At 36.5% G+C, this 15,526-nt stretch overlaps 1 protein-coding gene across 9 annotated transcripts in view; it reads right to left on the reverse strand.

The window, feature by feature from the left end:
• BNC2 (basonuclin zinc finger protein 2) overlaps positions 1 to 15,526 on the reverse strand; it is a 353,515-nt gene that overhangs the window by 239,557 nt on the left and 98,432 nt on the right. Inside the window, exon 1 of one of the 9 annotated variants that reach the window (XM_075526345.1) lies at positions 10,024 to 10,071. The exons of the other annotated variants lie outside the window; for them this stretch is intronic. Within the exon in view, the coding sequence (XP_075382460.1) occupies positions 10,024 to 10,062 (39 nt within the window). The 5' untranslated portion in view covers positions 10,063 to 10,071. Of the gene's footprint in view, positions 1 to 10,023; positions 10,072 to 15,526 lie in introns of those variants that run through there. 9 annotated transcript variants of the gene reach the window in all.

A 15,526-nucleotide genomic window follows, 5' to 3' on the forward strand; every position in this document is an offset into this window, starting at 1 on the left:
ATAACAGAGGGGAAAAGCTGGGGTAAGCAGGCTGAAGCCCTGTGTGTGGCCAAGGCAGCGGGAAGCAAGGCAGAGAGAGAGAGAATGAACCCAACAACACAACAGTGGAACAGGCAGCTGGCCTGAGATGCTAATTCAGCGCTTTAACAAATCAATGCCGCTTGAAAAGTACAATGTGAGCCCTCACTGGGTAGATGTCAGGGGACCAAGAAAATGCATTCTCAAGTATTTCACATTAAGAGGGAATAATGTGTTAATTTATAACTCTTCACCCTATACACTTGGATTATCCATCTGTGTCAGTGATTTGACTTCTTAAATTTATCAAAAACATGCGCAAAGGGAGGCATCTTCTGCTAAAGCATTGGGAAATAGCAATTCAGAAACAGCCTGCCTTGTTTGGTTGTGGGGTAGAGGGCTGGGTTGGTTTTTTTCTTTTTTTTTTTTTTTTTTTTTCCTTTGGACCCTTTGGTCAAACGAAGGCCTTGCCTTAGTGGTGGCTGATTGCATTAGGTACCATCCGTCAAAAGCGACACCACAGAGCAGCAAAATCTTGAATCAGCAACCTGAGATGCCATCATCGGAATTTAGTTTAAGGAAACTTAGCAAAATCCCTCTGCACACCTAGCAGAAGAGAAGCTGCAACGATTAAAACGCCATTCTAAATGCCAGCTGAGATCTACAGATGCTACCTACTGAAATACAAAGGAGAGGAGGCTGGGGAGGGAGAAGTAAGTTGGGTTTATTTTGAGATGGCTTGTCTATATAAGGCGTTTCCACACAAACTTGCAAAAGAACTGTAGTGAGAAAAGTATTACTGATTGTCTTGAGGTCAGATTCTTGAAACTGTTTCTTAACAAAAGCCATGTTCATTTTAATTGTATAGACAGCACCCTTTCATATGCATAGAGAATCTAACGTCAGTCCAGAAAACACTAATCAAACCTAAATTGCTTTTGTCTGGAAAACATGTCTGCTTCACAATTTAAGCCTTCTTGGTTAACTTTACGTTCATTTAAAGTGTCAAGTTACCTGCATGAGAATGAAGTCTGTTTTATGTCTATTGAACACGTATGGCATGGACAGTGGCGGTGTACCTTGCCACCTAAATATCTTCATCATAATGCAGAGGAGCAAAATCCAAAGGAGCAGTAGGGAGAACGTGTCCTAATTAGGATCAGCTCGGTAATATTTAATGCAAAGATACAGTGCTTACTGAGCAGCTTCAAACAAAAAGTTATCCAACTGTGGGTTAGATATTAACAAATAAAACGAAATTTAGGGAGAGCAAATAATTTCTAAAAATTCCTGGAAAGCATAAGTGCCTTTTACTGTTTTAGATTAAATTAAAAAGGTGTGGACAACTTTCTAGGTGCTTGCATAATTGCCACTTCTATTTCATTGTATTTGTACTACACAACGCCTACATTGTTGTAGGAAATTTTTTTGGTCAATTATACAATTGCAATAGAAACAGACACTCTCTTATTCTCAGAACATTCATATGTAAATAATATGCTGATGAATGGAAATTAGATGCTATGGATGATACGTAAGTATCCACATCTAGTAAAAGTAAATGTTACTTCACTTAAACAGACTTCAGTACTACTCCTCCTGCCATCCCCTGCTTCCCTAGTACAGGCAGGTACAACGTAAGATGAGGGTAGGTGGCCTTTTGGGGGGTTTCTAATGGCTGTGAAATTAACCTGGAGAAACACGCAACCTGGAAAATAAATCTGTTTTTGACAGGAAAGTGTTTTATAATTTCATGCTTTCACATGGGGGCTTTGTCTTTTCTTTTTGGTTATTCTTTAAAGAAACAGAGACCTTGGAAATACATATTTTCTGTTCCATAAAGAATGCAAAATGATTTTGTTTCAAAACAGGTCAGCCCTTAAGGATTATTTCATATTTCTGGCACTGTGCACCTCTTTTCCTTCTCTTCGCATGAAACCTTATGAAGGATATAACAGGCATGCTTCACAGGCTTGTTTAAAACCCTAAAGAATCCTGAGGGGGCCTTTAGGTCTGTTTATTAATTATAACCCAGAAAGGTACCACATATGTGCACTGATTGCAGAAAGTCTGCATCCTAGCCTCTCGCACAAATTTCTATTCCTGTCTGTCCCATCCAGACTTCTCCCTAATATAAGCTATCTATTCTTATCATTATAGTACATTTAATCCCCCTCTGCTACTCCCCTCCCCCCCTTTCTGGACTCACCTAAGGGGTTAAAAGACTAGAGTACATTTGTGACTTGTCAGTGACATATAATACCCAGGTCCTTCATGCAATCAACTTTTACTTGACATGTATTTGCTCATCACAGGACCCGCATTACTACTGGGAAAATGAAGAAAAACCTAAATTAACACTTGACATTCAATATGGTCAAGTCCTTAATTGGCTGGGCTTCCTGAGAAAGCAATTTTCTATTCCCCAAACTGTTCGTGTGTCATGTGTGGAGTGCAGCTCTTGGCCATCACTGCTGTCCCTCGCTCACTCTAATGAGAGCAGATGAATTAGTGCTACGTGACACGATTTTAGCAGGGCTCCCTCCTTCCCTCCCCCAGTCCTTTTCCTCTGTTAGTGACAGCTGTGTGGCGGGGGGGGTGGGGACAAGGACACTAAGAAATGCCAGTTCAAATAGTTCTGTGAAGACTGAATATTTTTGAAATATGAAGTGTTTTCTTGATATTCCTGGAGCCTTGCAATTTACAAGTAATAGGTAGGGAGAAGGAGATGCAGCAGTATAAAGATATAAGAAATTAGCTGAGTTTGGCTGGATACGAATTAACTTCTAGCATCTCTCCCATCCCTCTATTAACCTGTAGCAATCTAATTAAAATGGAAATTTCCTACACTGGAAAAGTAGTTTAAAAATGTTTAGAGAGTTGCTAGCTAGATGAATTTGCAATTTTTTTTGTGTGTATATTTCATGTAAATAAAAAAATCACTTCTAAAGCATGCTTCCCTGTGTGACAAAGACCATGTACTACAAAAGAACGTTTGTGTGCCATGTTTGGAAAAGACAACCATTGCATTCAGTTTATTTTTAGTATATGGGAAATTTCTTTCATCCAGGATGGTACTGCTCACTTTCCAATATAATGTTAAATTCTAATAATGGTTTAACTATTTGAACACCAATGGAAATCCCTGGAGGAGTTCAAGTCTTTCCTGAGTATTTGCCGACTGAGGGGAGAATGCAATTTGTATCGCTAACATAAAAATAAAACAAATGAAAGCGATGTAAATAACTGGAGTTTCAGCTGATATCAAAGATAATAAATCAGGAAGAACAGAGACTAAAGAAGCAGGATATTCAAAACGGTTAAATTAAATTGCCCACAAAAAAAGAATGAAGTATATACATACCTGAACATTTATTATTGAAAATGCACAAATGACTACAAAATAATTTCCAGTAGACAGCTCTATGTGATCATATGGTTTCACTTGACTTCTTATATGTAACAGAAAAAGCAACACCATGTATGCCATGTATTGTGAATGGACTTTTTTAAAGTCTGGCGTTGCACAATCAATTTAAGCAAAAAATTGTAAGAGTTATATTAACATTATAGCTGAACTTGCCTCAGGAAGAGTCCTTGTCTCAGATAAAAAACAAGTAGCTTTGCAATTTGCAAGTTATCTCTCCAAATCTGAGCCTGGCCTTGTAAAGTTACATTACTTCAGTAATATAACAAACAAGTGCCGCCCGTTAGTTACGAGACAAAAGAATGACAACATTTTTGCTGTAAAATACATCGATAAACATGCATTACCCCAAACAGAAAGGAGATTTTTCACTGTATATTTCTGAAGCTACAACAAAGGTGTGCAGCTTTTTGTGGCTATGGTTGTAAATATTTCAATAAAGCAACAAAAACAGAGTTTAAAGACTTGCTTTTTTGTATTTGCTTTTAAAACATCCTTCAGTTATTTCAGTGTTTTCAAGCTACACAGAAGGAACACATATGGCTTTGGCCACAAGAATTTCTAGAAGACTTTAAGTGTTCCTGTTTCTCAGGTGCTGAAATAAGCCCTCAAAACATAATAAAAGCTCCAAAAGGCAACTATGATCAAAAATTAAAATATCAGTCATCCTCACTATTACATCTTCACACAAAAAAACCGTCCCGAACTGAATGAGACCATGGGTCATACCTGTATCAGCAGAATGCTAAACTCCAGAGCACTTCACTGACAAGAAACGACTCCACATTTGAAGCACTTGTTGGTGAGGAGAGAAGTGGTTAAGGTTTTCTTTTAAACCAAAACCCAAACTTTACCCCTATAATTTTTTTTCAAGTAATAAGTACTGTAGCAGAAGCATCCTCAAGAAACAAAGGGCATGGTGATCTAGCTAATAGTGTTGTGGTGACCTTTGGGACACTGACTAGTCCGCCAAGCACCATCTGCGATATGTACAGCACAGTTAAGAGGAGGATTATTAACTGGCCTAGAAGCTGAAGAGCCATCTCAGTCTTAAAAAGAATATGAACTGCATTCACTGAACTTGTACAGCTTAAGCTTCTGAGTGTCGCCAGTTAAGAAAGCCTTCTACTTCACAGGATAGGATCCAAGGATTATGTTGAATATATGGCACCTCTCATCTTAAATTCATCCTGAGTTTTGGAAAACTAAAATCAAAGAAGCACCGTACCACATATCACCTTTACTATCAGCAAGACCACCTCTGCTGCTGACAGAGATCACGGATACAGTAAAGTTCCTAGGAAACACAGGACTACTGCCTAATGGAACTGAAAGACATGCATTAAAAAAGGCTCAGCTTTCCCAAAAAATATTAATTCTACTTGGTGTAGGATATGCAGCACCAGCATCCTGATTCAGCATCCTCAGATTTTAATCATGCAGCTGCTTTCACATTGCTGGATGAGAAGTAGAAATGACAGCAAATAATGGGTCAGAAGAACTACTTGCTGCTAAACTGGAAAGCTCCTTTCCTTACTGCCTACAGTAAAACAGCCCATTAAGAGTTGCTTTTTGATTAAAAACAAGTAAGTAATTTCAACTATGGCAAAGTGACATGTTTTAACTTGACATTTTGTGAAGGATGAGTACCTTGCAAAGCTCATAAAAGAGTGAAGAGATTCAGTGGAACATTAAGATTTACTATATATACTCAATGCCACTGTCACTCCTGTGCAAAACACGTCAACCCAGAAATATCTGACTCAACAGCCCTAAGGTTATTTAGAATAGAAAGTGAGATTTTTACATGTTTCACTTTGATGCCATGAGAGCAGCTGCATTAAGTTCTCTCAGTGGTTTTCAAAACCCAAATAAAATGCTTGCTCTGTGTTTTAAAATTTACTGTGCAAATGTGTGCCACCCACCCAGTCTGTAATAGCTTACATTCACCATTTTCAGAAAAGATAAACACAGCAGAGAAGGAAATGATAATATAAAAACAGCCTGGCACGTGAAATGAGGAAAAGCATTGTAGACTATCTGGCACGACAAAGCACACAAATGTTATTTTGTGAAAATTAATAGCATCTGATATTATACTCCCGTCCCAGTACTCTCCCCCAACCTCATGCCCAAATTAAAGGTATTTTATCTAACTCCCAGTTGAGAGGTTGCTAAAAGTGGTAAGTCACAGCTGTGTTGACATTGAACTTCTTGAACACAGAATACCAACGTCACACTGACACACTTTGCAGATGCTTCGTTACAAGCAGCACCAGTCACTTGATTTGAAATACCTAACCTAGCTGTAAAACAAACTGTTAATCTCCAGCCTCTTCTCCAGTTAAAGTCTTCTTTACAGTTCTGGAAACACACCAACACCTTATTATGTTTATGCTAAACTTATCTGCATTTTGATTGGAATTTGACAGTGACCAGTGGTTCAACTCAATGGTACCTCAGACACTGCTGAGAACAGGCCCCACTTACTCATCATTTTAACTAGATGCTCTCTCTTTTTGTTCTCACAGAAATCTATAACACAGTGACCTTCAATCTAAAATACAAACTAATTAACTATCCATTCGGTTGAAAAATGTTGGTATAATGTTGATATCTGACTTGCCTGGAGAATTTCAATTATGAACAGACTTACTTTTCCTTGCAACACAATAGACAAAAAAGCACTGGACGTCAAATTCTGCACGCAGCTAAATGATGCTTCTTCGCAGCAGACATCAGTATTTGCTTTGATACACCTTGTTTCAGAAAACTGTATTCTCATAGCACTTTTCTTCAGTCAACAAAATTGCAACTACCTATGTAGGTGAGTATATTGTAACTGACTAGTATGGAAATTACAGCACCGCTGCAACATCTGCACAATAACTTCACTTCTGAAGACTGCAAGCATTTCGTCCAGTTCCTGATACATCATTTAAAATTTGTGCTGGAGCTAGAAGCATTGGCTTCAACAACCTGCAAAAGCCAATGACGAAATTTAGTACTTTAATCATGACTTTAATAGTTACAGCAACCTCTGAGGTTTTACCTTCGTGAAGACAGATACTTTCTAGATTACAGCTGTCTAACACAACAGTGCTGACTTCTGCCTCATGTTCTGAGTACTTTTGTGATAGTCAATGACTATCATATGTAAAACTTACTGCAAAGCTCTAGCAGCACTATGTTTCTTACAGAGCTGACCAGCAGCCATATTTCACCCCAACTGGGAGGCAGGGACCGTGCTTCTCCTAGCTGTATTACAATAAGCCAACTCAAAAGCCTACACTGCAATTCAGCTAGCATTTTTTAAATCATTACTTTGTTTTTTAATACTTTAAACTATGGGGTTTTGTATGCTCTTGGGGCCACAGATGCCTACATTTCTAGATGCCAATTTCCATATCTACATTATGGTAGCAGAAGAAAAAAATATCCTGAATGTCAACCTAGAGAATATAATGGATAAGAGCCATATTAAAAAAAAATAATTAATGAACATATTTTATTTGGTACCATGGAACCAGTGACAGTTTTGCAGTTCTTTTCAGTGAATCTCAGAGAGCATAAATGGTTTAACAATGGATATTATTCACAATTCAAAATGAGAGTCCTTATCAATCAATTACATACTTAAAAATATAAAGAGAAGCTACGTACACTAGATACCTGAAATGATCACAGATAATATAACAAAAATCCATTTAGAGCAGGTAAAGTAAGAGACAAGTATTTTTAAAGATGAAATTATTTAGAACTCGGATAATTTTAAGGACTGCAGACTTAACTTCAAGAGAAATACTTTTCAAATGGACTACTATGATCTTCTATAGATATGTCCAGACTCTGTGTTACGGTGGTTACATAGATACATTATTCATGCACTTGATTCATTAGAAAATTATTTACAAGGATGCTGTATTATTGTAATGCAGATTTTTTGCATGGAGGCTGGGGTGTGTTATGACTCTAATTCAAAGGAGGAAGAGAGAAAGGGTTACAGGATTCATAAAAAGCATGTAGACGAGATTCAGACTGGCACACAGTGTGTGATAAAAATCAAATATGGAACATAATGGGACATATGGAAACATATCTTTTGTGCAGGGAAGGATGAATCACAAGTTCACAGCTGGAATTTATGTGGATCCTTATTTAGTGGAGCATCTGTAGCCACTGTTTAGCTACATTCCCACATCAACAACAAAACGGTGCCACAGAAGAGAACACATGCATCAAGCTCCAGCTGGTATCTGCGCCCACCACTCCTTTCTTTTCCCTGAAGCCACATTTAGTCAGTTTTCTTTTTACAGTTTGTGGGTGTATAAACATGCATATGCAAGTCAGTGGATAGAATCAAAATGCCACACCTGACCACTGCTGAATTTTGGAAGGGATGGGGATATGGTATAGAAGGGATAGGTTCAGAAAAAAAACCCAGTCATTTAAAATCAGTCTCATGTCTATGGCTTTACTTTATGCATTTTACATATTTACGTACTTCATGTACTTTACGTGTTAGAAAAGTTTTATTTCATTTTGGTATCATTAAAAAAGCCCTTTAAAAATGCAAATCGAAAAATCATAGAAAACATGATTTGTATAGGTCTATTTGGAAAAACCAAAATTTCAACTTCGTAATTATAAAACTGCATATGCATTGAATTGCTTTAACATTTTCACACCTGACTTTTAGCTTCGCAACATTAGCAAAAAGCAAAATAAGAATGTGGAGAAAGATATCATTTCACGTCTAAGCAACTTTCATGCAAAAGATACATAAATACCAACTAAAGATGTTTGAAGTGGGGTTAGTTTTGTTTTGGGGATTTGTGATGTTGTTTTACTTTTTAAGATCATTGCTGTCTATGCTAAGAATTAAATAATTTCCTTCCACTGCCTGCTGAAAGATTTCATTAATGAAGATATAGGTTAATGAAACATACATTTTTATGCAAGAATAAAATTCCATTTTAAAGTAAAAAAATGCCCCGCACTGAGTTATCGGAGGACTTTTCTTTAAACAGCTAGCATATACCACACAGTTTCTCTGAAATGTGTAATTAAAATTTTGAAGAACCTAGATTTTAAAGGTCATACTTCTACAAATATTGCATTATTTGAAACTAGAGTACAGTGCTCTAATCCCTTCCCCAAATTTTACTTCTACAATTATTTCTTCACTTAATTTGTATTTTAGATGTGCTCCATCACGGAACAAGCAAAACATGAATTACCTCTTCCTGAGGAAAGACTGTAGGAAAAGCCCTCAGACCAGTTCTGTGATTATAGACTGTACATGTATTGATTTCAGTGAGAACAGGACTAGGCACTTAAAATTAAAATTTTCTAGCCTTTTAAAGTATTGTTTTTCCACAGAAACCTTTTGTTCAGCAGAAGAGTTTGAGATACCTTCCTTTTGACCTGTAATAGTGTACTGACAGGCTGACTACCTCAAACAAGCTTTCACAATGGAAAAAATGGGTAGAAATTCTTTTAAATAAATTGTCAGGTAAGTCTGATGATGTAGGAAATTCACTAATGATTTTTACTGTTGTCTGAACATTTTCCATATTCTTGGTTGTGTTCTAAAACCCAGCTTTTACTTCTCACCTTAGACAATCAGACTGAGAAGCCACTAATGAAACTATGCTCATTAAGAAGAAAACACACCAGTATGTATCTACTTCAATTTTTCCTCAATTTTTAAGGAAAAGAAAACAAAAAATGCCACTTTACAGTAAGTGCTATGCCAAAAGAAGTAGCATTTTCCTTGGAATGAAAATTCACTTATCATGAGAGAGATTCTACACTCGTCAAGTTCTTGTAAATAACTTATCTTTGATTTGCTAAATACTAATTTAATATTACAGCTCATGCAACCAATTTTATTTTTTAAATATTTAAGGGAAGGCAATGTCTTCAGAATGCTACATCAAAAGGTAAAAAAAAATACACATTTCCAAGTGAATTAAAATGTTTCAGTTGTCTTTCTTATTTATCCCTGCAGAGAAAAATCAACATCTCAGTAGATTCCAGAGCAATATTTCAGGAGCTCTTGCAAAATAGTGTAATAATATTCTATTCAGATTACTTTATCTTTTGTGCTTAAAATGATTTTGTATTCTAGGAAAGAGGGAAGCAAAGTCGGAAGAAACTGGAAATTATACATGGCACAAGACAAACACAGTCAGCCATATACATTTCTTAATGTAAAACAGTGTTTACTATTCAGCTATCACTATGCTAGTAGAAATCCAACATTTTTTTAAAAGTAGAACAATGATAAGAAAATGTAATAAGTAAAATCTATGATAATGAGATCCATGTCAGACAGACAGATGCCATACCTTATTTCTATACATGAACAAAAACATACATGGTGAGTTGAGGTTTTTTCCCTAGCAGAAATGAAGTGATTGATAGCCCCCAGGTTAAAATTTATTTTCCTTAAAACAATCTGATCATTCTTTCTCGTTCCCTGTCTCTCTTCTCCCCCTGCCCTGAACTGAACTTTAGCATTGCATTAACAATGGACTGGTGGATAGGAGGATCTATTAAAATGTGTAACTCACTGTGTAAGGTACTTTTCTTGCAGTATGCTCCATCTGCATGAAGCCAATGTTTTGGTGTGCTGTCTGCTGCTGTAACCAGTTCTCTCCCAGATATCAATGAAGCTGTGCATACATTTTATTTTTTTATGCAAATTATGGCTTTGGAGAGGTCATGCCTCAGCACCATTGAATTAATAAGCAGCCAATCTGTGATATAAAGAACATATTTATAATCATCAATCACCTCTCAGATTATTACATTGTTTGCAGAACATTATAAAAACCGTTAAGTATCGGGCATTTCTTTATGGCATTCTGCATGAAGATGCAGCAAAGCATATGAATAAACCTCTTTTTGTGGAAGCTTGCATAGCGAGCACTTTTCTTACTAACTTTAAGGACACCAGCAGTTAGAGTGAGCTGTTTCATAAAACTGTTTGTATGCCGATGTTCGAGTTGCACTTGAGGGATATGGTAATCTAGAAAACGGATTTTTGTTTAAGGCTTTGAATGCTGAAAAACCCCACCCCAAACCCTGAAAAAACTCCATAAATAAATCACATTATTTAATCTTGAACCAAAAATAGAATCCTTACGATTTGAAGCACAAATGATAAAGTTCTTACACAGCTGTTCTGTTTTTCCTGGTTTAGAGACAGTAAGCCAGAAGTTGTTTTTGCTTTTCATACCTGCTCTCCACAACCCCTTCTTCCGTGCATTCTAATTTAAAAGAAAAACTAATATTAGATAAAGCAACACATAATTTGACAGCCTACCAGTTAAATTCTGACAGGGTCAATAAAATGAGAGCTTGCAGGAGTCCCAGATGAGGAACACTTTCATGAATGCCTCCATTGTGTAAACTCTCCGTATATCCTGCCTGCAAATGACAGTCATATGCCACCAGCTGCAGGAGGCATTCCAGCAATGTCAACTGCTGTGGGGCATTAAGGCAGGGTAGATGAGCTGGTACTTCTTTATATTTTCCCCTGGCTAGTGAGGGCTGTCACGCTTAACTCATTTAAGTGTTATTTTTCTAAAGACTATGGTGTTTATTTAGAAATGTAAGAAAATATATAATTAAAGCCTTGCTAATGGAGCTCCTCATTTTAATAGTAGTTTTATTATATAAAGCCAGCTGGAAGTAATTATTTTTTTCCTTGCGTACTCTTCATTAGTTTGTACCTCCTTCCTCCCCAAGACATCTATTTCAGATGTTCTTATAAAATTTATGTATTTTAAAAAGTAAACTGTCCAGGGAACAAACAGCCACTAAAAGTTATGATAGGAAATGTGAAAACCCCAATGTCCACTACTCAGAAATATAGTTGCTACCACTTCTGAGGAGACTGTTTTCCTATGAACTCCATTTTACAGATTGCCATAAAATTTAAGTTTTAGAGAAGTCCTGCAAGAAAAAAAGTACTTGGCACATTTTTAATCAAGAACTAAGTCTGAACACAGTGATACAGGTTTGTGGTTTTAACTGTTTTTAAACAATTCACTGATGTCCAAGCTGATTATTATTTTGTCTACTAAGTCTGTGTAGAAAAAAAAGTGTTCAAGCATCCTATGAGTTTAATTTTCCCATTTTCTTGATATTTATTTTGTCAAATAAACACAAAGCTCATATTTGAGATATAGGAATACAAATATACTGAGGGTTCCTTTTTAAATATTAGCAATGCTTTGGTTAAGAAAGTGTACAAAGCAGAGATCAAACTGAGATACTTTTCAGCACCTTCCATGTGATAAGCTAGGGCATCACACATTTTTATCATGCCCTTGCACACAGGCACACTGAAATACAAAACACTGAACTCTTTGCATGTCAGCACCTACATTCAGCCACCCTTGGAAGGGATGCTTCTCCTCTCTGCCCCTCATCTCTTCCTAGAGTCCCTTATAATCAAGATTGGTTTAATTATTCAATTACTACCAAGGAGAATTTTTCTTTTAATACATGTTCAGATATATATACAGAGCAAGAAAAACTGTAGGGAAAGAAAAATGAGGAAAGGCATAAATAAATAAAGGATATCAATAATGATCTATCATAAAATGACATTTTGCCGTTGTACTTCCGCAGGAGCCGTAACATCTCACAAGACATCCCTCTGAAAGCAGCAATAAAACTGCAGTACAGTACACGAGGTCTTGTATTCTGTGCAGGCAAAGGGCAATGAATATGCTAAAAGGAAATCAATCTGCATAAAAAGATCTGACAATAACATCTTCAGGTTTGTTTGGGGTTTTTTTTGTTTTGTTTCTTTTTTTTTTTCCTTAATGAGAAAACAAAGAAGATAGAACACTTTGGGAAGCCCAATTTTTATGTAAACGAGAATAATTCCTTTCAAAATGCTACTTTATTGATTAAATTACCTTTTATCCTACTGTGTTACTACTTTTCCTATGGAAAAGTTGGCAATTCCAGTTAGCAAGGAGTCTTGTAAACATTTCTCCTCCAATTTAATTTCATGTTGAATTACACTGCCCAGATTTCATTTTGAGATTTCTGGTTCAAAAAATTCAAACTTCAGGGGCAAACTGGAAGCAATCATAATTTTGCACTGGCTTTCAGGGTAACCCATGAAAAACTGAGCTTTCAGTAACTTATACATAAAATCATACACTGGACCATAATGTCTAAAAGCTCAGACCTGACCAGAGACTTTAACAGAGAACCTAGTTTAATTTCTGGATTGTGATAAAACAGGAAGCCAGGTTTAGATTTCTTCAAGAAAGTGCAATGCCTAACTTTTTTCTTTTTTTTAAATCATATTCATCTCCTTAGTGTCTAAATAATAGAAAAGATTAAAATACACAAGAGCAACTTTCTTTACCACTGTAGAATCTTGTCTTGCAAAATACCTGCTTCATAAAAGTTACACGCGTACAGAAGGCTTACAGAATTGAGCTCCTAGTTACAGCTCACTCTGAAGGCTAATACACTGCTATCTGTAATTCTGTACCTAAACTATATGCTGTCCTTGATGCATGACAGGGCCTCCAATGACATGAATGGAAAACACATGCCCAGATCACAGTGAGGATATGATCCTTTATATTCTATTTTCCTCTCACTGGTACACACCAAATGTTGAATTGTTCATCTGAAAAGAACTACATTGTACGACATTTTCATTCAAACTGTTCAAAGCCAGAAGTATTGCATTTTAAAGTTATCGATCTTTAAGAAATACACTATAGAATGCATGGAGAAAATACATATGCAGAGAATCAGGTAATCTATCTCCTTCCCTGGAATTCTGGTTAAATAAAGTTTAAAAAGAACTACCACAAATAAACAAATTGTGTTCATCAGGTGTGTCTCACTGTTCCCTGAGTTGTTGAAAATTACTGAGAAAAAGAAGAGCAATTAAAGCTCTTTTCAACATTAGTCTCAGTAGGTATCACAAAAAACCAGAGACGTTTACTACGCCACTCAAATTCTTCTATAAGGGGCATATTCCAAAATGCACAGGTAGGCAGACTGCAGCACTGATCTCTACTGACGTATTTGTGTTGTGGTCCATTTCCAAATAAACATCATCTCAAATATCACAGTAAGTTTACCTGCCAGTGACAGTACATTTCAGCTTTAATGACAACCCCAGTATAAATTTTCTCACTTTCCATAAAGCTTCTTAAAGTATCACTTATTATTCATTTTATAAGAAAAGCTTGCTGACTTCTGTGCTGTGCACGGGAAGGAATGGCAGGATCGTAATCGTGTCATTTTCTCTTCTGAACTCCCATGCTCTGTAAGTGGCAGATGACACTCTCTCCTTTCCTTTGCACAAGTGCACAGATACGCATCATCGGTAGAGGATGGGGATGCAATGGCTTCCCGAGAGAGTCAGAATAGCATCAATGGTACATTGTTGGCAAGTTCACACTGATCAAAGCAATTCTGAGATGCTCACTCCCCGCCCCTGAAAGAGATGGCCTCTCTATGACAAAATGTTGTGTGACACAGCCGTACAAGTGGCACTGTTTTCTTTGTTAGTGAAGGAAAATCATTTAGAAAACAGTTGTCAAGTATTTCAGTAAGGGAAAGGAGGCATTAGGGCATTACTACAATGAGTGGGGTGAGCAGTAACAAAGCAACAGATGCCTGTCCATAGGCTGATGTACAGTCTCTTATTCTGGACATTTGTTAGATAGACTGATGTTAAGCTAAAGAATGCATTTTGCCTCACTGAAAAACTGTATAAAACACACAGACTTTAATTTAATAAAACTGCTGTTTAAGTTTACCCCTTTCTACAGGCGGGACGGGCAAAAATTAAATCCCTTAATTACAGTTTATCTAGATGCTGAAATTTTGTCATTATGCTCTCTGAATTATGGTAAAAAGCTGCATTAGTGATTCTCTTTCTGAACTAAAAGATTAAGAGACAGCAACAATGGAATTCTCCCTTTCTCCCTCTTCTCTGTTTCAGGCTTCTCTTTCTTGAGCCAGTATGATTCATCACCTCCTGGGTATACTAGGAGCCCCAAGTTTGGAAATTCTTCTAAACTGCAAAGAACCATTAGTCTACAAGGCAAATCCTTTTACAAAAGCACAAGCACTATTGTTTGAGAAAACCGAGCAAAGAAAGCTATACACAGCATATGTTTTGAGCATTTCTAGTAAAAAGTAAAAGCTCTTTAAAGCTTTTGTTTCTGATTGTACTTTATGACGGCAGTTCTGTATCAGTGAACAGAGTGTTCCTTTGCAATCAGCACAGTGTCACAACGACCTGGCAAATGCGAATGCTTTCACTATCACTACAGTCCTTGCAATCTTGCCTCAGCTGTGACCCATTCACTTTTGCCCCAACTTCACTAAGATGCCTTACTCAGCATCTAATTAGTTAGGGAAGATTTGCCTTGGCTCTTAACCCTGACATAAGAGCAGGAGACTCTGCTGCTGTTATATACCAAATCTGTTCTGTCACTACATTAATCAAATCCCCATAAAACTATACATGAATAAGTAACTACTAAAATACAAAGTAGAAAAATAGAAAATAGAAAAAATATACTTTTTAAAATGTTAAACACTAGTGCTTATTGCACAATATATTTGAACATGTGCTTTAATATATGCTCCAATGCTTCATGCAGATTTTACAGTTTTGTGCATACATATCTCAAAGTTAAGCAAAGATCTGACAGCGCTCTTAGCACATCATCAACTAAAATATACAATGGCACAAATATATTCAAACACTGTATGTATATATGTGCAAGATTAATATGTATAGAGAGGAATGGGAAACATTTTGCTATGTTTTACTTCTGCAAATACTGAACACAGTAAGAGAAGCTATTGAGAGGGGTTTTTTATTTTTAATCATGTATCATGCATATAGGCATGTATCTATCACTGCTTGTACTTGTATGTCTAGTGCTACATGCCATACAAAACATCCTGCTCTTTTGTCATATACAATATTTTCTAATGCCTCTATTCTGAGTCACATGAGAAGCAGCACAAATTTCTTGATGCAAATATTTTTAATTTGCTAAAAGGACA

This window comes from Mycteria americana, chromosome Z (assembly GCF_035582795.1).
Source record: "Mycteria americana isolate JAX WOST 10 ecotype Jacksonville Zoo and Gardens chromosome Z, USCA_MyAme_1.0, whole genome shotgun sequence".
NCBI lineage: Eukaryota > Metazoa > Chordata > Aves > Ciconiiformes > Ciconiidae > Mycteria > Mycteria americana.